Source organism: Bufo gargarizans, chromosome 3, assembly GCF_014858855.1.
Source record: "Bufo gargarizans isolate SCDJY-AF-19 chromosome 3, ASM1485885v1, whole genome shotgun sequence".
NCBI classification, from domain to species: domain Eukaryota; kingdom Metazoa; phylum Chordata; class Amphibia; order Anura; family Bufonidae; genus Bufo; species Bufo gargarizans.
The window spans coordinates 340,689,937-340,716,514 of record NC_058082.1 but is presented as its reverse complement, the minus strand read 5'-3'; the positions used below and the strand labels follow the sequence as shown (position 1 = coordinate 340,716,514).

General features: G+C 43.1%; 1 protein-coding gene across 1 annotated transcript in view; it reads left to right on the top strand.

Moving 5' to 3' along the window:
- Positions 1 to 26,578, top strand: part of CRYBG2 (crystallin beta-gamma domain containing 2) — a 127,176-nt gene that overhangs the window by 6,904 nt on the left and 93,694 nt on the right. The window contains exon 3 of the mRNA XM_044285653.1: positions 24,639 to 26,026. Coding sequence (XP_044141588.1) covers positions 24,639 to 26,026 — 1,388 coding nt within the window. The remainder of the gene's footprint in view (positions 1 to 24,638; positions 26,027 to 26,578) is intronic.

Here is a 26,578-nt window from a genome sequence, read left to right as displayed (position 1 = left end):
CCTCCATTTTGTCCCCAATTCTTTTTTTTGCTGTCTTTTCAGCCTTTCTGCTTCTAGATTTGCTAGTTCTGGAATGATCATGAGTTCCATCTCCACTCTCTTCCTTCTCTTCAGCAGTGGTTTTCTCAGATTTAGTGGCAGTTTCAGAGACCTCTGCTTCTTCAGTGGCTTTTTCCACTTCAGCAGATTCTCCCTCGGGCTCTTCTTTGATCTCGGCAGTGTCTGAGGATTTCTCCAACTCATCGGCCTTAACTTCTTCAGCCTTTATCTTTTTGGAGTCTCCAATCTCTTTGCTAGCCTTCTCATCCTTCTCGGACATGGCATCATATACTGGCACTCTTAACGCCTCCTCCTCTTTCTCACCGAGGTTGGAGGCATCGGGGACACTGGGGTCTTTAACATTCCCTCCAGAGGGTCAGCTAGGGCCTTGTTCTCCATTCGTGCAAGCTCCAGGAGAGCCCACCCACCGTAGTAGACAGCATCTGCATGCTGGTTGTCTGTCTCCTTGTATTTCTTCCCCAGAAGGCTGCCGGCTTCCGGGAAAGCGTTGACGACGGACCGTATGTCTTTCACGACCAGGTCCTGGCTACTTGCTGCCATGAATCTTTTGGCTTCTGCAGCCATATCAGCCCCATCAACTTGTTCAGCAGAGACATCTTCCATCTTCTCTGCCTCGGCTGGGACTGCAGCGCCACACAGGTGAGTTTTCCACGCGGGTGCAATGCGGGAGGTGAACGCATTGCCCCAGCACTGAATCCAGACCCATTAATTTCTATGGGGCTGTGCACATGAGCGGTGATTCTCGCGCATCACTTGTAGGTTGTGTGAAAATCGCAGCATGCTCTACATTATGCGTTTTTCACTCAACGCAGGCCCCATAGAAGTGAATGGTGCTGTGTGAAAATTGCAAGCATCCGCAAGCAAGTGCGGATGCGGTGCAATTTTCACGCATGGTTTCTAGGTGACGATCGGGATGGGGGCGCGATCATTATTATTTTTCCTTATAACATGGTTATAAGGGAAAATAATAGCATTCTTAATACTAAATGCTAAGTAAATTAGGGATGGAGGGGTTAAAAAAAAATTATAAATAATTAAACTCACCTCATCCACTTTGATGACCTGGGAGGAAAAGGACCTTTGGTGACGTCACTGCGCTCATCACATGTTCCATCACTATGGTGATGGACCATTTGACGGACCATGTCATGAGCGCATGACGTCACCAAAGGTCCTTTTCTCCCAGTTCCTCAAAGAAGACAAGCCGAGCTATGCGAACAAGTGGACGAGGTGAGTTTAATTTTTATCATTTTTTTTAACCCCCTCCATCCCTATTTTACTAAGCACTTTGTATTAAGAATGCTATTATTTTCCCTTATAACCATGTTATAAGGGAAAATAATAAAATCTACACAACACCTAACCCAAACACGAACTTCTGTAAAGAAGTCCAGGTTCGGGTCTGGGTACCAAACATGCCAATTTTTTTCACGCGCGTGCAAAACGCATTAAAACGCTTTGCACTCACGCGGAAAAATCGCACATTTTCCCTTGACGCACCTCCATCCTATCCGGCCCTCAGACACAACGCCCACGTAAAAGAGGCTTAACTTTTCAAGCTGTCCTCATTTCTTCCACCTGCTGCTCGCGAGAACACTTAGACTTCTCCAACTCATGGACGTTCTTCTCAACTTCATCCTTTGAGCTCATGAGATCCTCTATCTCTGCCCTAAGTTGCTTGTTCAGCCTCCAATTCATCTCGAGGCTCAAGCACTTCTTCAAGGGCCCAAGCCAGAGAGAGGGCCTTGGTATCCTCCTGAATATTGGCAGACACAGGAGTACCCACATTTTCTTTTGGCAACCCTGTGGGAGTTCCACTCAGGAACTCTTCAAGCCCTTCGATGTCTATTGTAGTCCTTTGTGTTTTTCTGGAGTCTTTACTCTTCACTCTCTTTGAGATCTCAAGTTCCATCACCGACACCTTGGACTTTTACAAAGTGTCCCCTCAGTGTTGAAGGCTTAGTCTCCAGGGCCAACTGCAGTTACACCCTCAAAGCTTCCCCCTCTGCATCCAACCGTATCCTGAGAACCTGCAGTTCTTGCTTTCTGGTCACAACGTCACTGCCCAGTTCCTCAGCACAGCGGTTACCACGGGAAATGCCTAGGCCTTGCGTTAGGACTTCTCTTGGTCTGTCAAACTTATGAGCTTTTCATGCTCCTGTTGCTACTTCAGGTGCCTTCGGTTAGCCACCAGATTGGCCTGCCTCAGCTGCTCGGTGTGATCCTCCATCCACCCCATAGCAACAGAAAGTCCAGGCACCACCACCAGAAAAAATAAATAAAACATTTCACAGGTCAGTCTCTTTCTCTGGGCTTCTGGCCTTTTAAATCCCTACACAATTTTATTTGCAACACAGCAATAGTAGTCCAAAATAGCACGAGCAGCACCTGCTCCACCGAACAAACAGGCTTCCGGACCCTTAACTCCAACACAGCAGTAACAAAGCAGCATTCAGCAGCATCTGCTTTTTTTTCTGCCCTGTCGTTGCCCCTAGCAACCTGCTGTTGTTGTTTATGCCCACATCCTCCATGAATTGTAAGGGATCGTCTTACTTCAGGGGGTTTGCTCTCACAGACTTCGTCACCAGACACCAAGTTTAAGGTCCAAACTTGTGATTTATTCAGGACACTTCAGCCAATATAGGTAATGAAGTCGCAGCTTCACCTAAACACGTGTGACATTCACACAAAATAATAAACACTTGCCCAGCTAGGCTCTAAATAATACATAAGACGTGTCTTCCTGATTCTACTACATAGCACAGTTAACGTCTCAGGTGCGGCTTTCTCAGCCAATCGTTCAGCAGCCTCCAGGCTGTCACTGCACAACGCACAGTTCCCCACAGGGAAGAGATTCAGCCTCGTGGCCCCTCAGTCCTCCTGACTGAGACCACACACACAGAGCCTCGACAGGTCTCTGTATCCCCAGTTTACTCTCTCCACCAGACTGACATACTGGGAGGTGCTTTATGCCAGCCTGATTACAGCAGGCCTCAGCTGCGATCACGTTAGGTAGAAGGGAATACCCTTTCTGGAAGGGTGTGGATTGGCAGAGCCCACTTCCAGTCCTATCTGCCAATCCAAATAAAATCCAGCCCAGAATTAATAAACAAAACTGTCTCAGCAAACTATGCTTTGCTGAGACTACTGCCACTTTCTCGATTTTAGTTGTCTCACCCAGCTGAGGTACCTGAGTGGGACATACACGCCTTCCAGCACTGTTCCCATTACCACAAGGCATTCCGTTATGCATTCTGTCATAGAATTGCGTTATGGTCTGTGGTAATCCATAACGCAATTCACCTTTTACCACCAAACGAAGTGTGAACGAATTTCATAAGCATAAAATTCGCTCATCTCTAAAAATGGTACATATACAGTAGGGCTGCACGATATGGGAATTTTGTACGATTGTGATTAGAGCCCTAAAAATTGCGATAACGATATGCGATGCAATATTTTATGGGAATTGTGCTAGAGGTCTATTTGCTTGGATTTTCAAGGCAAAAGCACACACAAATTACTGATGATGCTGAAATGCAGTTATGCTAAACTCAAGAACTGAAATGCACAGTGTTTTTCAAAATAAAACATCTTTTACTGAATTAAAAAACATATTTGCATTACTGCAAAAGTACAAAATATAAAACGTGCCATTTTCTTAATAGCACTGCACAGAACAGATACATAAAATAGAATAGATATACAGTCATGTGAAAAAATTAGGACACCCTTTGAAAGCATGTGGTTTTTTGTAACATTTTTAATAAAAGGTTATTTCATCTCCGTTTCAACAATACAGAGAGATTAAAGTAATCCAACTAAACAAAGAAAACTGAAGAAAAGTCTTTTCAAGATCTTCTGTAAATGTCATTCTACAAAAATGCCTATTCTAACTGAGGAAAAAGATAGGACACCCTCACATGTATTCCCTCTTAAATTGGCTCAGATCTCACACAGGTATATCACACCAGGTGCACATAATTAGTAGATCGTTACTCTGCATGTTGAATGAGGCTTGCCCTATTTAAACCTCAGACATTTAGTTTGGTGTGCTCCTGACTGTTGAAGTGAGAGTGAGCACCATGGTGAGAGCAAAAGAGCTGTCAGAGGACTTCAGAAAAAAGATTGTAGCAGCCTATGAGTCTGGGAAGGGATTTAAAAAGATCTCAAAAGATTTTGAAATCAGCCATTCCACTGTCCGGAAGATAGTCTACAAGTGGAGGGCTTTCAAAACAACTGCCAACATGCCCAGGACTGGTCGCCCCAGCAAGTTCACCCCAAGAGCAGACCGCAAGATGCTAAAAGAGGTCTCCAAAAACCCTAAAGTGTCATCTCGAGAACTACAGCAGGCTCTGGCTACTGTTGATGTAGAAGTACATGCCTCTACAATCAGAAAGAGACTGTACAAGTTTAACTTGCATGGGAGGTGTGCAAGGAGGAAACCTTTGCTTTCCAAGAGAAACATCGAGGCCAGACTGACATTTGCCAGAGATAAAGTTGACAAAGACCAGGACTTCTGGAATAATGTTCTTTGGACAGATGAGTCCAAAATTGAATTATTTGGACACAACAGCAGAGGACATGTTTGGCGTAAACCAAACACAGCATTCCAAGAAAAGAACCTCATACCAACTGTGAAGCATGGAGGTGGAAGTGTCATGGTTTGGGGCTGCTTTGCTGCAGCAGGACCTGGTCAGCTCACCATCATAGAATCCACGATGAATTCTACTGTGTATCAGAAGGTGCTTGAAGAACATGTGAGACCATCAATTAGAAAATTAAAGCTGAAGCGGAACTGGACCATGCAACATGACAATGACCCAAAACATACTAGTAAATCAACCAAAGATTGGCTGAAAAAGAAGAAATGGAGAGTCCTGGAATGGCCAAGTCAAAGTCCAGATTTGAATCCCATTGAGATGCTGTGGGGTGACTTGAAAAGGGCTGTACGTGCAAGAAACCCCTCAAACATCTCACAGCTGAAAAAGTTCTGCATTGAGGAGTGGGGTAAAATTTCCTCAGACCGATGTCGAAGACTGGTAGATGGCTACAAGAACCGTCTCACTGCAGTTATTTCAGCCAAAGGAGGTAACACTCGCTATTAGGGGCAAGGGTGTCCTATCTTTTTCCTCAGTTAGAATAGGCATTTTTGTAGAATGACATTTACAGAAGATCTTGAAAAGACTTTTCTTCAGTTTTCTTTGTTTAGTTGGATTACTTTAATCTCTCTGTATTGTTGAAACGGAGATGAAATAACCTTTTATTAAAAATGTTACAAAAAACCACATGCTTTCAAAGGGTGTCCTAATTTTTTCACATGACTGTAAGAACATGTGTTCATTAAAATAATATTGTCCGACCACTGAACAAACAGGAACTTTTTAAAGAACACCATAGTCAGCAGCAGCAACATAAGGTAATATACCGTATTTTCCGCCCTATAAGACGCACCTGCCCATAAGATGCAACTAGGTTTTTTAAGGAGGAAAATAAGAAAAAAAATATTTTGAACCAAAAGGTGTGCTTTGGTGGATTTTAAACTAATAGTGGTCTGTGGATGACACTATTATGGGGGATTTGTGGATGACACTGTTATGGAGGGGATCTGTGGATGGTACTGTTATTGGTGATCTCTGGATGGCACTTTTATGGGGGAATCTCTGGATTGCACTTTTATGGGGGATCTCTGGATGGCACTGTTATGTGGGATCTCTGGATGGCACTGTGATGGGGGCATCTGTGGATGACACTGCTATGGGGGGATCTGTGGATATATGTTATGTGTCTTCCACAGATCCCCCATAACAGTATCCCTGCAGTGTGAATGACCCCCAATACAGGGGCTGGGGGCCGGCATCTGGATTAGGAATGACAGCGGGGACCAGTGCAGTCCCTGTATTTTAATGCACCAGCCCCCCTCACTGTTGTATACGGTAATCTTATCTAACCTGTAGGCATTGTTAAAATATAATAATCATGTATAATCCAGCTGTATTACTTACAACTAAGTTCTGTAACAGAGAGGAGGCAGGCCGGGAGGACGGGCGGGCGACGCGTCACTCACTACGTCACATGCCCGCACCGCCTCCTTCATTCATAAAGTGGGCGGCGCAGGTGCATGACGTAGTGAGTAACGCGCTGCCCTTCCGGCCTGCCTCCTCACTCCTCTCTGCTACGGAACTTAGTTGTAAGTAATACAGCTGGATTACACATGATTATTATATCTTAACAATGCCTACAGGTTACATAAGATTATACAACAGTGAGGGGGGCCAGTGCATTAGAATGCAGGGACTGCACCAGTCCACGTTGTCATTCCTAATCCAGATGCTAGCCCCCAGGCCCTCCTCCCTGTGTTGATACACCCGCCGACCGTGCTGTGCGGCCGTGTATCATTGTACGTAATCGCAGCATTTTTGGGTCGGCCAAATCGCCATATCGCAATCGTAGATTATTGCGATACGATTGCTTTGGCGATATATCGTGCAGGCGTAATATACAGTGGATATAAAAAGTCTACACACCCATGTTAAAATGTCAGGTTTCTGTGAAAATTTGACAAAGATAAACCATTTCAGAACTTTTTCCACCTTTTAATGTGACCTATAAACTGTACAACTCAATTGAAAAACAAACTGAAATCTTTCAGGTAGAGGGAAGAAAAAATATAAAAATAAAATAATATGGTTGCATAAGTGTGCACGCCCCTAAACTAATACTTTGTTGACGCACATTTTGATTTTAGTACAGCACTCAGTCTTTGGGTATGAGTCTATCAGCATGGCACATTTTGACTTGGCAAGATTTGCCCACTCTTCTTTGCAAAAACACTCCAAATCTATCAGATTGAGAGGGCATCTTCTGTGCATAGCCCTCTTCAGATCACCCCACAGATTTTCAATCGGATTCAGGTCTGGGCTCTGGCTGGGCCATTCCAAAACTTTAATCTTCTTCTGGTGAAGCCATTCCTTTGTTGATTTGGATGTATGCTTTGGGTTGTTGTCATGCTGAACAATGAAGTTCCTCTTCATGTTCAGCTTTCTAGCAGAAGCCTGAAGGTTTTCTGCCAATATTGACTGGTATTTGGAACTGTTCATAATTCCCTCTAGCTTAACTATGGCCCCAGTTCCAGCTGAAGAAAAACAGTCCCAAAGCATGATGCTACCACCACCATGCTTCACTGTGGGTATGGTGTTCTTTTGGTGATGTGCAGTGTTGTTTTTGCGCCAAACATATCTTTTGGAATTATGGCCAAAAAGTTTAACCTTGGTTTCATCAGACCATAACACCTTTTCCCACTTGCTTTTGGGATCGCCGCATCTGTAAGAATCTACTCTATAAAAATACCCCATGACCTAACCCCTCAGATGAACATGGTCAAAAAAATAAAATAAAAATGGTTACACCTTACATCACAAAAAGTTTAATAGCAAGCGATCAAAAAGTCATATGCCTCCCAAAATAGTGCCAATAAAACCGTCCTCTCATCCCTCAAAAAATGAGCCCCTACCTAAGATAATAGGCTAAAAACTAAAAAAAAACAACAACTGACTATTAGACTATGGAGTAGAAACTCCATAAAAGTGACCCCATCTAATAAACTACACCCCTCAAGGTATTCAAAACTGATTTTACAAACTTTATTAACCTTTTAGGTATTCCTCAACAGTTTATGGCAAATCGAGATGAAATTTCAGAATTTCTATTTTTGGTAACCTTGCCTCTCAAAAATGTAATATAGAGCAACCAAAAATCATATGTACCCTAAAAATAGTCCCAACAAAACTGCCACCTTATCACGTAGTTTCCAAAATGGGGTTGCTTTTATGGAGTTTCTACTCTAGGGGTGCATCAGGGGGGCTTCAAATGGGACATGGTGTAAATAAACCAGTCCAGCAAAATCTGCCTTCTAAAAACCACACAGTGCTCCTTTCTCTCTATGCCCTACCGCGTGCCCGTACGGTAGTTTACGACCACATACGGGGTGTTTCTGCAAACTACAGAATCAGGGCAATAAATATTGAGTTTTGTTTATCTGTTAACCCTTGCTTTGTTACTGTAAAAAATTGATTAAAATGGAAAATTTGCCCAAAAATTTTAATTCGGAAATTTTATCTCCATTTGCCATTAACTCTTGTGGAACACCTAAAGGGTAAATGACGTTTGTAAAATCCGTTTTGAATACCTTGAGGGGTGTAGTTTCTAGAATGGGGTCGTTTCTTTTATGTAAGCCTCACAAAGTGACTTTAGACCTGAACTGGTCCTTAACCCCTTACGGACACATGACATACCGGAACGGCATGTGTTGTTCCGATCACCGCCGCCCGGAACAAGGTGCCTGCTCAAATCATTGAGCAGGCACCTCAGCTAAATGCGCGGGGGGGTCCCGGGTCCCCATGGGACTGTGGGGGGGACCCGGTGGCATGGAAGGCAGCGCTACGCCTTCCTGAGGCATCTGCGCTACCTTCAGGTGAAGAGCCTGTGAGATCCAGCCCCCCTGGATCTCACAGGCCCCGGAAGCTGTATGATTAATACACACAGTATTCATACAGCCAATGCATTCCAATACAGAAGTATTGGAATGCATTGTAAAGGAATATACCCCTAAAAGTTCAAGTCCCAAAGTGGGACAAAAAATAAAGTGAAAAAAATAAAGTTGAAAAAATAAAGTTTTCCCCCCCAAAATTAAAAGTTTCAAGTAAAAATAAACCAAAACGTCATTTTCCCCAAATAAAGTTAAAAAAATTGGGAAAAAATAGGGGGGAAAAGTATACATATTAGGTATCGCCGCGTCCGTATCGACCGGCTCTATAAATATATCACATGACCTAACCCCTCAGATGAACACCGTAAAAAATAAAAACTGTGCTAAATAAACTATTTTTTGTCACCTTACATCACAAAAAGTACAACAGCAAGCGATCAAAAAGGCGTTTGGCCACCAAAGTACCAATCTAACCGTCACCTCATCCCGCTAAAAATGAGCCCCTACCTGAGACAATCGCCCAAAAAATAAAAAAAACTATGGCTCAGAATATGGAGACACTAAAACATCCTTTTTTTAAAAAAAAAAAGCTGTTATTGTGTAAAACTTACATAAATAAAATAAAAAAAAGTACATATTTGGTATCGCCGCGTTCATATCGACCGGCTCTATAAAAATATCTTTTTTTCTATTTTGTCACTTACATCACAAAAAGTGTAATAGCAAGCGATCAAAAAGTCATTTGCACCCCAAAATAGTGCCAATCAAACCGTCATCTCATCCTGCAAAAAATGAGACCCTACCTAAGATAAACGCCCAAAAACTGAAAAAAATATGGCTCTCAGATTATGGAGACACTAAAACATGATTTCTTTTTGTTTCAAAAATGATATTGTGTAAAACTTACATAAAAAAAACTTATACATATTAGGTATCACCGCGTCCGTATCGACCGGCTCTATAAAAATATCACATGACCTAACCCCTCAGATGAACAGCGTAAAAAATGTAATATAAAAACTAAATAAACCCTTGTCACCTTACATCACAAAAAGTGTAATAGCAAACGATCAAAAAGTCACACGGACCCCAAAATAGTGCCAATAAAACCGTCATCTCATCCTGCAAAAATCATACCCTACCCAAGGTAATCGCCCAAAAACTGAAAAAATTATGGCTCTCAGACTATGGAATCACTAAAACATGATTTTTATTTGCTTAAAAAATGAAATCATTGTGTAAAACTTACATAAATAAAAAAAAAGTATACATATTCAGTATCGCCGCATCCGTGACAACCTGGTCTATAAAAATATCACATGATCTAACCTGTCAGATGAATGTTGTAAATAACAAAAAATAAAAACGGTGCCAAAACAGCTATTTCTTGTTATCTTGCCTCACAAAAAGTGTAATATAGAGCAACCAAAAATCATATGTACCCAAGTAATCATAGTACCAACAATACTTCCACCCTATCCCGTAGTTACCAAAATGGGGCCACTTTTTGGGAGTTTCCGCTCTAGGGGTGCATCGGGGGGCTTCAAATGGGACATGGTGTCGTGGGCGGAGCCTAGCCGCTGATGGAGACGGAGCTGTAGGAGAGATCTCCTTCCTCTAAAGTCCGTGCTCTTCAGCTTATATACAGAAATACCTGAGACAATATGGTAAAAATCAGGAGAGACAAGCCCAGAGAAGCTCCTAGGCACTCCAGCTCGCAGAAAAACTCGGCGGAGATGGACAAATACCTTTATAAGAAGAGCGCCGTGTCCCCAGCGCGCGCTTCCAAGATGGCGCGGCACGAGGGAGATAGGATTCCTGCGGATGATGAAAACGCAGAAAGTGATGCAGTGTCATGCGCGGGAGATGACCATGAAGGAGACAGTGGCACCCTCACAAAAGCTTTCTCCAAAGCCACGCTACAGCAAGCGATTGCCCCCCTCGTAAGGGAAATACGTGACCTCAGCCATGAGATGCGAGTGGAAAAGCTGGAATCACGACAGGATCGCATGATCGAACACAGCTCAGCACTCGAGCAGACGCTGGAGCAGCATGCCTCCTCACTGAATACTACCCACTTCATGATAGAGGACCAAGAGAACAGAGGTAGGAGGAGAAATCTCCGTCTCAAGGGCCTTTAAGATCTAGTGGCGAATGAAGACTTGGAGTCAGCTGCCATGAAGATATTTACAGATCTGCTGAGGGAACAAAGGGCAGCCTCCATTGTCATAGAGCGGATCCATCGCTCACTCAGGGCCAGACCCAAAGCGAACGAACCCCCAAGAGACGTGTATGTGGGCTCTTAAGTTATAGAGACACAGCTGCCATCCTACAAGCCACGCGGAACACAAAAGATATCAGGTACACTGACTCTGCTGTCCTTCTGTTTCAAGACCTAGCGCCCTACACACTGGCGAAGAGACGAATTCTCAGACCCCTTACGGAACAGCTCAGAAACCAGAATGTTCTGTACAAATGGTTGTTCCCTTTCAGGTTGTCCTTCGCTAAAAATGGCCGCAGATGTGTTGTGCGCATTCCCTCTGACCTAACGGAGGCCTGGTCCATATTGGGGGTCACACCAGTCCAGATAGACTCATGGTTACCCGTAGACTCTCTGGCGGGCAACCTACCTCGCCTCCTGCCAAGGGAACCGTGGGAGACGGTTACGAGACCGAAATCCAGCAACAAGAGACGAGCTGACATTCAATAGGCTCACAGCGCCGGGCGATTTACCTTAGTGAATTTGTGCTGATAGCCGTTGTTTTTCATCGCCCCTGGCATACTGGAAACGGCAGTGAGTGTCTTCTGACAGTCTATGACTATCTTCTTCCCTATGTGAGCCACTGTCGACACTTTAAGAGTATGGACTATGCTGATACACTACTCATATGCTATGTGGCCTCATACACCTGATATGTGGATATCTGTATTGGAACAAACTCAAATAACCAAGACCTCAGAGTGCAAGTACCATACTCCTACATCTACTGAGGCCTACTCGCAGGGATGGGACACTCCGGAAGCCAAATCCACCCACGAAACCAAAACGGTTTATCGGCACGCAGGCTCGTAAATATCCTTGTGCTTGAGCTCATAACATGCAAGATGTGACCCGTATTTACCCCATTAGGTCTATATTGTTGTGTTATCTCTCACCTATTGCTCTCCTCATTGAGTTTCAAAGCTCTCAGGTATTATATATTATGCATTAGCCTCTAGAAGCCTGGATGTGAGGATCCGGGCTAGGATGCTCTTTTGTCATCACTACCTGCCCCCACATCTCGATGTGGCAGCTTTATCCGCCGTTAATTAATGTGACCACTTTCAACGTGAGAGGTCTTAATACACCTCAGAAGCATTCTCAGATTTTCACTATGTTGAGGAAAAGCAAAAGTGACATATGTTTCCTACAGGAAACACATTTCAAAAATGGGAGAGTTCCTAAACTGCCGAAATCTAAATTCTCTCAGTGGTTTCACAACACATACCAAAAAGCCGCCAGGGGGGGTCAGCATAGCCATTAGTAGAAATGTACCCTTTGTGACCTCAGGGACCCAAATGGACACGGAAGGCAGATTTCTGCTTGTGAAGGGTAAGGTAGGCCAGGTTATGGTTTCCCTAGCGTGCCTTTACGCACCTAATGCGCGCCAGCACAAATGGATTAAACAAACCCTTAAAAGCTTTAGGGATTTTACGGAAGGAATTCTAATAGTAGGAGGAGATGTCAATGTCTCGCTCAATCCCTCATTAGATGCATCCATAGGTGGCACTGCTCAATCCCAAAGGACGATAGGAGGTATCCAACTGTTGTTGAAGCATCATAGGCTAATAGATACTTGGAGGATGTTACATAGTTCTGACAGAGACTATACGTTTTATTCAGCAGTACGCCATACATACCAACGCCTAGATTACATATGTATTTCCCAATCCCACGTAGGCATGGTGCGTGACTCCACTATAGACCCCATTACTGTATCCGATCATGCCCCGGTGACCACTACCCTCTCCTTTGCTAACTTACCTGTTAGGGAGTGGGCGTGGCGTCTCAATTAGACTATTTTAGACTCGGCCCGTCACTCGTCTGACATCGCTAAAAAACTTACAAGATATTTCCAGGAGAATGATCCCAAAGATACGTCGCAAACGAGAACGTGGGAAGCACACAAGGCCTTATAGCCCTAGGTTCTCGTATCAAGAAAGAGAGGCAGAACAAAATAAACTCCCTGATAAGTAAAATAACCTCCATAGAAAAAAGCTGAAAAGATCAATTGTTCTGTCACTACAGGCTGAACTTGAGTCCCTTAGGAGACAACTAAAAGAGCTCCTCAACATTAGGTGTGCTAAGGCTTATCAATACTCCAAAGCCCAGTTTTATCTCCATGGGGATAAGGGCAACCACTTGATGTCGCATATGATAAAGAAAAGAAATGAGGCACAACATATTGCAGCAATCCGAACAGATAAAGGTACACTGGTAGCCACGACTAAAGATATTGCAAGAGAGTTTTGTTCGTTCTACTCAAAACTGTACAATATTGACCCCCCTAAAAAGACTCTGCATACAGATCATACTCAAGATAAGAAGAGACAGTTAATAGATAGCTTCCTGACAAAATTACATCTCCCCAGTTTTCAGGAGACAGATAGCTCCTCTCTTCTTAAACCGGTCACAGGCAGTGAAGTTGTAAAAATACTTAGCTCGATGCCTATGGGAAAAGCCCCGGGGCCAGATGGTCTACCAGTAGGCTATTATAAGAAATTTCTATCTATCTTAACCCCCGAGCTAACTAAATGGTGCCAGGCACTTCTAGAAGGGAACCCCTTACCAAAACAGACCTTGGAGGCCACTATTACCATAATCCACAAGGAAGGGAAAGACAACACAGAGTGTGGAAATTACCGTCATTGTTGAACACAGACGTCAAGATATGGGCTAAACTTCTAGCTTCTAGACTAGCCCCCCTTATACCAAAAATAGTCCACCCAGAGCAGGCGGGTTTTGTGTTGGGTCGAGAGGGTAGCTCCCAATCGTGTAGCTTTCTGGGTTCATAAGAAGTCTTCTCCACTAGTCCTTCTTAGTACGGACGCAGAGAAGGCCTTCGATAGGGTAAACTGGCTATTTATGCAAAGAACTCTACATAGATTTGGAGTGCCAGACCCCTTCATATGTTCAGTTATGTCTTTATATGGATCCCCAGGAGCAAGAGTAAGAGTTAATGGCACACTGTCGGAGCCCTTTCCCATTACAAATGGGACACGACAGGGCTGTCGCCTTCTCTCTTCATACTTGTAATGGAAACACTGTTGCAAGCATTCAGAGATGATCTACGTATAAGGGGTCTAAAAATTGGTAAAACGGAACATAAATGTGCTGCATTTGCAGACGATCTTATGCTGTTGATATCAAATCCCACAAAAGCCTTCCCACATGACACCTTCTCTGAATTGAATTTGTCAATCTGTCCAATTTTAAAATCAACTACACTAAGTCGGAGACAATGGGGTTTAACCTCTCGACCCAAACGATCCATTTATTAAAAGACAGCTTTCCCTTTAAATGGAATCCTACCTCTCTTCCATACCTGGGAATAACTCTCCCCAATATCCCCTCCCTCCTATATAAACTAAATTATCCTACATTAGTGAGAAAGATTCAGGAGCAACTGAGCTCTCTTGCTTTGCCGTGGCTGTCATGGATAGGTAGAAAGAACCTCATACAAACATATAAAATGCCCAAAATCATGTACCTGTTACAAATGGTGCCTATATTTCTCCCAAAGTCCTTTTTCAAAACGGTCAGACGTATCCTTACGACCTTCCTATGGAGAGGCAAGAAACCTAGGATTTCTTTCCTCAAACTTGCAAGGAGCAGAGCTCACGGAGGCTTTGGCCTGCCGGATGTGGAGCACTATTACAAAGCGATCCAATTGAAAAGGTGGTTACAGCTGTGCATACCAAGATATAGGATATTGGGTTCTGATATTGAGACAGACCAACTGTCTAATGTTCAATCGGCGGGTTTGTGGGGGCTGAGTACCGCCTCTCCCACTCCACTGAACCTCACAAGGGGTATATACCAAACCATAAGGTCCTTACACGCAACAGTAGGGATGTCCCCCCCCCCCCCCCCCAAGACGCTACCTGCAAAGTTATATCCTTATCTTTTAAACACACACACCCACGAGTTACCTCATTTTTGGAAAGGCTTGAAAGATGTTACGATCTCTTCCCTGCTACAGGAGGTCGGTTCAGCTGATAATATCTCAAACTATTGCTCTCAAGCCATTTCTGTTAGCAATTTCATAGCAAACCAGGAACTACAGAATTCCCACAAGACCTTACTGTCTAACATTAAGATACAGGCAAACCCCACGTGGTTTGAGAAACTAACCATGTTAGAATCTTGCCTGAAACATTGCATATCCACCCTATACAGAGCTTTGATCACCCCCATAGATCCAGTGGTCCCTTTCTCTGCCCAGGAGATCGCACGCATTCATCGGAACTCTCATGGATTTTCGAGATGTGCAAAAATTCAGGAGCACTCATATAAGACAGTAACGAGGTGGTACAATGACCCACAGAAACTATTTGTAATGGGCCTATCTCAGTCGGATGTGTGCTGGAGGTGCTCAGCCCACACTGGTTCCCTGGGTCATATCTTTTGGTCATGCCCTCAGATTCGACAGTTCTGGGACCTAATTGGAAGGGAAATTAATAAGGTTTGCCATTCTGACTGGGTTTTCTCCCCTCAATCAATACTCCTTTGGCTTCCAGCCAATAAGTGGTACCCCTCTTCTAAAGATTTAGTTACTTTACTGATCCAGGCGGCGAGACTTTTAATCCCCCTTCAATGGCTTTGTCCCTCGCCCCCAACATTAGAACAATGGCTCTCAAAAGTAGATCAAATATACTTAATGGAGGAATAAGTCAGTTGGTTAAACAGATCGCATGAAAAATTTGCTAAGCTATGGAAACCTTGGAAGGATTATAGGAATTCCCCTAGTCAACCCTAGTCCAACTCAATACTTTCTAGAAATTTTATGTGATCCCGAGATAAGTAATATAAATAACTACTCAAATACTTAGTGTTTCTTTTTGGAACGCCCAATACTGTACCAGGTTGTTAGTATGTTCAATATGTTAGACTGATCAAAGTTTATTTTTTATGTCCTAGCTGCCCTTGTGATTGGAGTACTAGATTTGATACAACCAGTGTAATCCATTCGGATTGACTTCCTATTACCTGATATCGCAATGCATAAAATATACTATTACTTGGAGACCTGTTTAGTAGTACTGTGATGTATTGCATTATTATTGGTGTTATCAACTGTACCCCCATCCCTTCCTTTATCCCTTCCTTTACCCCCTCCTTTCCCTTCCCCCGTGTTCCTCCCCAGTTTTCCCTATATCTAAAAGATGCTGTATTTGTCTCACCACATATTTTCAATGAATTATGAAAATTAAAATAAAAAGAGATTTTCCAGAAATGGGACATGGTGTCAAAAAAACTAGTCCCCGTCTATAAGGGGTTAAATGATGGCAGGTGTATGCTGACTCCTATTTAACATGATTTTGAATGTGATTGCTTAATTCTGAACACAGCTACATCCCCAGTTATAAGAGGGGGTGCACACTTATGCAACCACATTATTTAATTTTTTTTTGTTTTCTTCCCTCCACCTAAAAGATCTTAGTTTGTTTTTCAATTGAGTCGTACAGTTTATAGGTCACATTAAAGGTGGAAAAAGTTTTGAAATTATTTATCTTTGTCTCATTTTTTTACAGCACAGAAACCTGACATTTTAACAGGGGTGTGTAGACTTTTTATATCCACTGTATATGTGAATAAGTTGAATAAAGGTTATCATGTCTTAATTAAAAATCTCCTACTAGAGTATAAATACATGATTTACATAAAAAATAGAAAAAATAAAACATAATAGGAAAAATGAAAGATAAAAATAAAGAATAAACAAAAAAAGAGTAAAAAAAAGTATAGCACCTTACAATAGTTCTGAGACATAGTACCTCAGATAGAATTAATAAAAATAGACTATATTTCACTAAATATGTTAAACCCTTTTTAAATATACATAAGGTACCTCAATTGTATATTACATATCATAGAGTACAATATTGGGTATTGTATCAGGTTATTATTGATGCCTTAATTTACTTGATAATATGGTATAATGGTATATTGGAAATGACAATATCTATTTAGGTGACTGAACCTGTTAATAAGTTGTCACTTAGGTAGGCTAATGATTTAAGAGGGCTAATAGTTTATGTACAGTATTCTAGAGATTCATTCAGCCCAAAAGGAGATAAAGTGTTAAGATGAAAAATCCAATACATCTCCTTTCTACATAATAATTGATAGGATTGAGGAATCCACTCTAGGGTATTCTCTTCTCTTCCAGTCCCGCTCGGTTCTCTTAGTTGTGATACATCTTCTCTCTAGCCTGAGTACAAGTTACTGGTACATCCCAAGTGGGTAGGGTTACGCTAGATATTTGGTTCCACAAATGCCCAAAGGATATATATACAATATAAGGTGTTTAGTATGTATTCCATTCTGGAATGCATACTTTCATTTCTGATACTGGAAGGGACGTTTCCACCTCCACCGCCACCTCGTGGATCAATCAGGCAGGATTACAAACACTGAGTATATATAAAGACAATTGGTAAGACATACTTTTTTGATGCTTCTGTTATCTTTGTGTATATTTTTGACTGCTCCTGAAGATGGGGGTATATGGTAACCCCCGAAATGCGTTGAGCCCACTTGCGATACCAATAAAGGGAACCACCAGACGTAACATCCGTGGTACTGTCATGTCTTTCCTAAGATACTGCAAGCAATCCAGGCGGGGAGGTCGATTCTATGGGTGTCTTGAGTTTATCCCATGGACCACCTCCTCAGTGAAGTGAGTCAATTATAAAAATAAAAAAAATAGTTTTTGAACAAGTCTCTAAGTGCTTTTACTTTATTTTATGCAATGATCCTCTTTTACTTCAGTTCATAATACAATTGGCTACAATAGTCATTTTTTCCTACTACTTTGCGATAATTCCTCTTTCACATCTCTATTCTGATAACTTTAACTAGGGGTTTGGCGCCCTTTTGGTGGCTGTCATTTTCTTTTTCCTTTTCTTTCTTGTACCACGACCTCTATGACAGGGCGCTGCGATACGCGGCAGTTAACTCCTTTAGATGCCGCACCTGAGGGGTTAACTGCCGCAGCTCACAGCGCCCTGTCAGAGAGGCCAGGTGCCGACTATGTGATTCTGCCGCCGGCACCCGCCCGCCTATATTTGTATTAATGGGTTGGTTATCACCACAGCCCCTCCCCTCCCCCACCCATCTCTCTTCTTATTAGCAGCATAAGGACTCCTTCTCCCATGTGCTGCTAATGAGAACATGGAGCTGTGTGCAAATTAGTATCGGTAGTAAATCGACACCGGTACAAAAGTATTGATTGGGTATCGATAATTCAATACCCGGTGCAAACCTAGCCATGACTGGATAACAAACATATTAACATTATACCCCTATACTATGATTGGATAACATCGCCATACAGTGACTGAACAACCGCCGTACAATGACTGGATAACACCGCCATAGTGACTGGATAACACCGCCATACAATGACTGGATAACACCGCCATACAATGACGGGATAACATCGAATTACAGTGACTGTATAACAACGCAATACAATGACTGGATAAAATCACCATACAGTGACTGGATAGCTTCTCACTACATCGTATGCAATATAAAATAGTGGAATTAGAAAGTACAACAAATACACAAAAAAAAAAATCCTCATATGGCTATGTGAACAGAAAAATATAAAAGTTTTGGCTCTGTGAATGCAGAGAGTGAAAGGCAAAAACGAAAATTGGCCCATTTCTTAATGGGTTAATAGGTGACAGATGCTCTTTAAGATAAACTGTCGGATGACTCAACGGTGGTTTAATATTGTCTCTTTGGAACATTATAATACATTTATGACAACAGGATAAGCTTGATGAACCTGTGTCTTTTTCCACATGTAATGTATCTGATTATCTCTCTTAGGACTATGCACCGTACATGTACAGCATTTAGTCCTGGGCTTTAATCCTACATGTATGCAGTGGCGTAGGGATCGCCATAGCAACCATAGCAGTGGCTATGGGGCCCTACGCCACTGGGGGCCCGTCCGGACCGCATCATTTTTTAAATTTTTTATTAATATACTGAGTCTGACACAGGCTGCGGCAGCCAGGCCCGACCGCCCGCCCAGTGTAGTGGGCGGGGTGCGGGCGGTCCGCGGCTCGGGCCTGGCTGGGGGGAAGGCGGAAGCTAAGGAAGGAGGAGACAGGAGAGGACAGTGAGTGGCACTGCCGGAACATGAGGTAGGCGGACGCGGTGGAGGGGGCCGGAACGGGGGCGTAGCGGAGGCGGAGCCAGGCTGGCACCAGCGCCGCAGACCGCACTGCACTTGCCTCTGTGGAAATTGAAGAGAAGCGCCGTAATCTCGCACTGGCAGTCGGCAGAGGCATCGAAGTGCGCATGCACCGTCTTCCTGGCCTCTGCCAGTGCGCCTGTGCGAGATTACGGCGCTTCTCTGTGGAGGACACTGAAGGGGGGGTCTGTGGAGGACACTGAAGGGGGGGTCTGTGGAGGACACTGAAGGGGGGGTCTGTGGAGGACACTGAAGGGGGGGTCTGTGGAGGACACTGAAGGGGGGGTCTGTGGAGGACACTCTAGGGGGGTCTGTGGAGGACACTGAAGGGGGGGTCTGTGGAGGACACTGAAGGGGGGATCTATTGGACGACACTTAGGGGGGGGATCTGTGGAGGACACTGAAGGGGGGGTCTGTGGAGGACACTGAAGGGGGGGATCTATTGGACGACACTTAGGGGGGGATCTGTGGAGGACACTGAAGGGGGGATCTGTGGAGGACACTTAGGGGGGGATCTGTGGAGGACACTGAAGGGGGGGATCTGTGGAGGACACTGAAGGGGGGGTCTGTGGAGGACACTGAAGGGGGGATCTGTGGACGACACTGAAGGGGGGATCTGTGGACGACACTGAAGGGGGGATCTATTGGACGACACTTGGGGGGGGATCTGTGGACGACACTTGGGGGGATGTTCGGGTGGGAGGTCCTGGAGGGGTGTTTGGGTGGGAGCTCTGGAAGGGGTGGGAGGTCCGATAGGTATGTGGGGGTGGGAGATCCGGGAGGGGTGGGCCCATAATTTTTTTTGCTATGGGGCCCAGTCATTTCTAGCTACGCCCCTGCATGTATGGCACTGGATTAAAGCTCCTGCATGTGATCACCAGGTGTCTCGGGATAAGAGCAAAGTTTGGCACTGTTCGGGACTGCCTGTGTACAATGCCCTCACAGAGGGCTGTTTTGTCCTGCATCTCATTTGGATGCTCCAGTTATTGTTGAAATAGTGTAAAATGAAAAAAATAAGGTATCAGAGGCCTTTTAATGACCTCTTGAAGGACATATTACACACCAAAAATAAGAAAAATATAATAAAAATTATAATAAAAGATACAAACACCCACACAAACTATAGAATTGTTGCTATTATCACCCCATACACACAAAATAGGGAACTAATTTTAATAATTTATTTTTTCGTGTAGGTTTTCATATTTATCCCCTTAGTGACCACCCATATGTGTTTTTACAGTGGTCACTAAGGGGCCTTGGGCTGGAGCGCCACCTTTTTATGGTGGCACTTCAGCCCAAGTTAGTGCTGAGGTAGCTGAGGGCTCGGGGCAGTGATCAGAGACCGTGACAAGCGTTCTCTTATCATGTGATCGCTGTGATACACTGTATCACGGCGATCACCAAAAATGCAGTAAGCTTTCTCCCTCCTCTCATTTAAGAGTCTCTGGTGCAGCTTCCCCATAAGGAGAGTAGAGAGAGTTTAAAGTTATGCCCCTGTGTGGGATATGTATAATCATTTTTTTTTTTCTTTCTGAGCTTTTTAGTATATAAAATGGCTCAAAGATTATTCAGTGCAAAGCAGGCATTTGATTTTCTATGCTCTGAAAACTCTGAATCCGACACTGCTTGAGAGGCAGAAATATTTTCTGATAGCGGGGACCCTAGCTCCACTTCCATCCCCAGACCCCATAGCCCTATGGTGGTAGAAGTCGCCACCTCATCGCATTCACCACCCAGCAGTCCCATCCCTTCTACTACGTGGGTTGCTGCTTCATCATTTTCCCCCCAAGTATCCCAATTTTTATCTACTCTACAATTTAATGTGGACGTCACCAATTTTACCCCTTATGATTTTTTTCATTTATTCGTGGACGATAAAGTCCTGGAATTAATTGTGCAGCAGACTAATCTGTACGCCACACAGTTTGCTGTACAAAGGCCCACGTCTATTTATATAAGACGGTGGACCCCCACAAGTGTCCTTGAAACATTTTTGGGGCTTATCCTGGACATGGGCATTGTTAAAAAAACATCTGTCCGATAGTTTTGGGCTGCGAGTACTGTCCACTCAACCCCTGTGTTTTCAGCAGTTATGTCCCGAAACCGCTATGAAGCCCTAATACGGTTTATGCATTGTTCAGATAATGTCCAAGTCCCCCCCAACACTGACCCAGCCTACAACCGCCTAAATAAATTGAGACCCTTTATTTCCCTCCTTAGGGATTTATTCTTAAAATGATATAGCCCTGATACAAATCTTGCTGTCGATGAATCCCTTTTTAGTTTTAAAGACCGCCTTTCCTTCCGTCAGTTTAGTCCCTCCAAGCCTGCCAGATATGGGGTAAAATTATATATGGTGTGCGAGAGCACAACCGGCTACACCTGCGGTCTGTCTGTATATGAGGGCAGAGACTATAGGGATGATGGTGCTAAAGAGACTTTATACGACCAGTCACTGTCCTTGAATGCCAACTTGTCATTATAGCCCTATCAGTGTTCTTGTATCTTGTGAAGAAAATGGAATTTGCTACATAGTTGGAGACATTTTCTTGGACATGTTGGCTTTCACTACAGTTAATTTTTTTTTCTGCAATCATTTATTATATGTCAGACCAGAACGCTGCTCACAACAGCATCAGAATGACAGAAATGCGGGACAACTGCTTTGTTAGCAAATGCCTTTTTAGAAATCTGCCTCCCTTATAAGTGCACAGCTTCATTTGTCATCTGTACGTGCCACAAATATAAGAATGTGCCGAATTTCTAAGACAGTAACAGGTTACCCATCTAAAATTATTTTTTTCTCCAATTTCCTGCAAAATGTTATTAACAATTTGAAAAAAACATATATACTCATTATTTTATCCTATAATAATTTTGCACTCAGCATGCTCACTACACCACTAGTTTTTAAAATGGGGTCATTTATAAGGGTTTTCTATCATTTTGCAGCTCAATGCCATTACATGTGTGCAATGGGGCCTGAACCATTTTCAGTTTATTATCTGAAAGGCCCCAGGTGCTCCTTCATGTTTGGGCCCTGCCGTGTGTCAAGACATAAGATTAGGGCCACAATGGTGATATTTTTGCTCTGTAGAAAAAAAATCTTTAAATTGACACGTTTGTGTAAAAAAAATGTTATTTTTTTTCACCTTCTTAGCATTCATTTCTTTAAAAAACACCCATAGATGAATACGTTAAGGGGACCCCCCTTCAAAATGGGTTCACTTTTGTGGGGGGTTCTATTATTCTGACACTTATATGCCTCTGCAAACTTGGCTTGTTGCAGGAAAAAATATGTACTTTCAAAAATGTTTAATGAATTAAAATGGTAAGTCTCCAAAATTAAAAAAAGTAAAAGTTTTTTGTAAGTGCAGCCACTATAAAGTAAAGATGTTGAAATATATTTCTGATAAAAGTGTAATAGCATTTATGTATGTATGTGAAATATTGCAGTTGAAAATAGGAAAATATGCCAATTTTTACAAATTTTCATAGGTTTTTGCGTTTTTTTTAAATAAAGATATGCATATTTTAGCAGTAAAATTTTACCACCTAAGGCCTCTTTCACACTTGCGTTGTCCGGATCCGGCGTGTACTCCACTTGCCGGAATTACACGCCGGATCTGGAAAAACGCAAGTGTACTGAAAGCATTTGAAGACGGATCTGTCTTTAAAATGCTTTCAGTGTTACTATGGCAGCCAGGACGCTATTAAAGTCCTGGTTGCCATAGTAGGAGCGGGGGAGCGGTATACTTACAGTCCGCGCAGCTCCCGGGGCGCTCCAGAATGACGTCAGAGCGCCCCATGCGCATGGATGACGTGCCATGCGATCATGTGATCCATGCGCTTGGGGCGCCCTGACGTCACTCTGGAGCGCCCCGGGAGCCGACGGATGGTAAGTATGCTGCTCCCCCGCTCCCCACTACACTTTACCATGGCTGCCAGGACTTTAGCGTCCCGGCAGCCATGGTAACCACTCTAAAAAAGCTAAACGTCGGATCCGGCAATGCGCCGAAACGACGTTTAGCTTAAGGCTGGATCCGGATCAATGCCTTTCAATGGACATTAATTCCGGATCCGGCCTTGCGGCAAGTCTTCAGGATTTTTGGCCGGAGCAAAAAGCGCAGCATGCTGCGGTATTTTCTCCGGCCAAAAAACGTTCCGTTCCGGAACTGAAGACATCCTGATGCATCCTGAACGGATTTCACTCCATTTAGAATGCATTAGGATAATCCTGATCAGACAAGAACGCAGGTGTGAAAGAGCCCTAAGTAAGATACTATATGTGACGAGAAAACAATGTCAGAATTACTTTGATGTGCAAAACCTTTACGAAGATTTCCAAAATCTGGCTTGGTCATTAAGGCCCAAGCAGGCTTGGTCACTAAGGGGTTAAAGAATAAAGAGCTATAGTTTAAAAACAATGATTTCTGTAAAATAAAATTGCCATTTTCCGCAAGTAAAACAAAAAGAAAAGAAAATCGCTAAAAACATATTAATTAAAAGCTTAACCTTTCATGTAAAAAATGTCACAAACATTATTTTGGTAGTCCAATAAATGAAAAAGTTGCAACCGTTAAACCAGCACGTGCTCTAAATAACAAAAAGGTGTCTTGTCATTAAAGGGGCTCTTCAGGATTTTGATATTGATGACCTATCTTCGATCAGCTGTATGAAGAGACTGCATGGCTCTGTGAGAATTTAGGCTTCTCCGGGGCCGTGTGACGTCAAGTACAGCCTCTATCCAATGGATGGCGCTTTGCCTGGTAAGCTGTGAGGAGGCCACAGCACAGATGAGTGTTGCTGCTTCCTCAAACAGCTGATCAGCGGGGTGTCAGACCTCCGCTAAGCTCATATTGATGATTTATATTGAGGATGGGCCATTAATAAGAAAACTCTGGAGAAACCTTTTAAGGCCTTTTCCAGTCTGGTCATTAAAGGGTTATACATCTCAATTGATCCTAGATTTCTTGTTTAAAGGGACATTTCATCTGAAGCATAAAATGGTTATACAGCAGTAGCCTGGAAGTTACATTATGACAAATGACAAAAAGACATATTGATAGTAACTTTTGAACTAAGGGTGTATTATACAGCCCGATTTAACAGGCAATTGTTGGGAAGGAAGTGTTCCTTCCCGGCAATCGTCTGCTCGCTAGTGGAGGAGACCGCTGCAATTACATGCAGCGATCTCCTCCTTAGTATAGGGAGGAGTGATCGTTATACCATCGCTCTTCCCGTTACTGAATCATTGTTTGCCGGCAGCAGATCGTGATTAGGCACCATGATAATTTTTTAACCTGTGGAAAGATTTGGATTGCCCAATAAATTAACGTTTGCTCATTCATTGGGCAATTGGCGGCGGTATTAGATTGCCAGACGATCACTAACGAGTGTTACTATAAACGCTCGTTAGCGATCATCTACCGGCAGGTATAATACGCCCTTTATAGGAACTTTCTTAGATACTGATGGAAAACGTAATTGTGGAAGTTTGGCTGCTGCTCTAACTTATATTTAATTGTATGGCCATTTTTACATTTTGAGTATAAATATTCTTTAATTGTATTTTTTTTATTGGGCTCACACATTGATTTTTTATCTTCTTTCAGACTCGATCACTTAGTTACTCAGAGTTGGACTTACCAGCTTCTAGTTTTCTTCAGAGGTTTGGCAGTCTGACCTGGCGCAAAAAAAGGTTTAGTGCATTGGACTACAGCAATGCTATTACCCCTACTGTTTCAACCCCAGCACAATCCCATTTGTCTTTGGGACGATTAGACAGACCTGCTGTGGGAAATGAACTGGATTTAAAAAACAGACGTCCCAACTCTTGTATTGTTGAATATCCTTTCCCACAGCTCACCCCTAAAAATTCTAAACAATGTTCTGACGGAGAACCAAAGACTCTAGAGGTGTCAACATCATTTGATTGTGTAGCTAATAATGAGGACGATAAAAGCTCAAGTCAGAGGACCACAAAAGGGAAGAATGTCCAGCTGCCGTTTCCCTTTCCAGAGAGACTGGAAGGAGAAGAAGAAGAGTCACTCCCATGTTGGGCGGAGAGTATATTGAAAGACTACATGTCACAAGACCAGCATACTCCAGGCTCACCACTCTCATATCCTCTGTCTAGAGACTCTCACACTTTACAGACTATGGAGCAGCATGAAGAACCTGACCGATATCGAAGTCCTCTTTATCATTGCATAGTATCAAAAGATATCATACAAGAACATGTTCCTCCGGTAAAAATGCCTGTTATTTCCAGCATCTGTATTGAAACTATAGAACAGAATAAACAATTTGATGCGCAGCAGACTCTTTTGTGTAAAGCCCAAAAAATTAAAGCGACTGAAAGAACAACAAAACAGATACCTCTCTATAATAGTATCCCTGTAGATGTGGCACAGATTAGAACTGGCCAGAAATGTAGGAATCTGTCTGCAGAAGCACAAAATAATGCATCCGGTTTTCCAGACCCATTAAAGCTATCTACAGAATATTCCCCAGGAAAAAAGGCCTGCAGCAAGAACAATCAAACTTCTTTAGCACATAGGAATAATTTACAGGATGGGCTTCAGAAAAAGATCCACAATGAACATAGACAAGTTCATGAACCAGCACACAGTCTGTCTGAATCCTCTATAGTATCCCAAGCAAAAATGAAAGATGACTGTAAACCACAGCAGTCACCAAACACAGCTAAAATCAGATATGAAGTTATTATCACTATGACTAAAGAGGAAGAAGAGCAAGAGCAGTTGCCAAGTCTGGCACAAGAATTGGTGAAAGCTGAGGAACTTGTTGGACAAGATCTAAGGATGTCACCTTCATTGGAATCTCAGGCATGTGGCTGCCATGGGGCGGGTCTTACAGATGTGACAGCCAAAGAGATTTCAGAAACATCTGATCAGACTGAAAAGAATACAACACAGGAAGAGGAGATCCCTGAGAACAAGAGGGGAGGAGAGACCCCTAAGGGGGCACAGCTGAACAGGTGAGCAGTGGATGGGGGCAAAGCAGTCTCCAGGAGGCAATGATGTAGAGAGGTATCACAGATGTATGCTGTTATAAACATGACATGACTATAAAAGTTATGAAAACTGATAGCGCATTTTGCTTCTGAGATGACATAGACAATGTGGGAGTGTGTACCTGCTGAAAGAAACCTGTACCTGTCAGTGTGTGAAACAAAGTCATGGATGTTGTGCCTAATACAGTGTGAAATGTAGTGATTTCTTCATTCTTCCAAAACATGTTGGGCTTGGCTGCAGTTTGAACTCTGTATTCTCCCTGTCATATCATAAAAATACAAAGTTCAGTATGGGGAGGGGTAGAGCCCGGGGAAGTACTGCAGATAATATGTAATACAGGAGTGGCTGAAGGTTTCCCTTTGTTGCTATCACTGCCTCAGCAAAGTGTTCTCCAGAGATCTCGGTAAGTAACTTTGGAGGTTCTAAGTATCTGTAATTGTAATGTAAAATAGATTAGATATAGATAGATATATACATGATGATAGATAGATGGATAGATATGAGCTAGATATTAG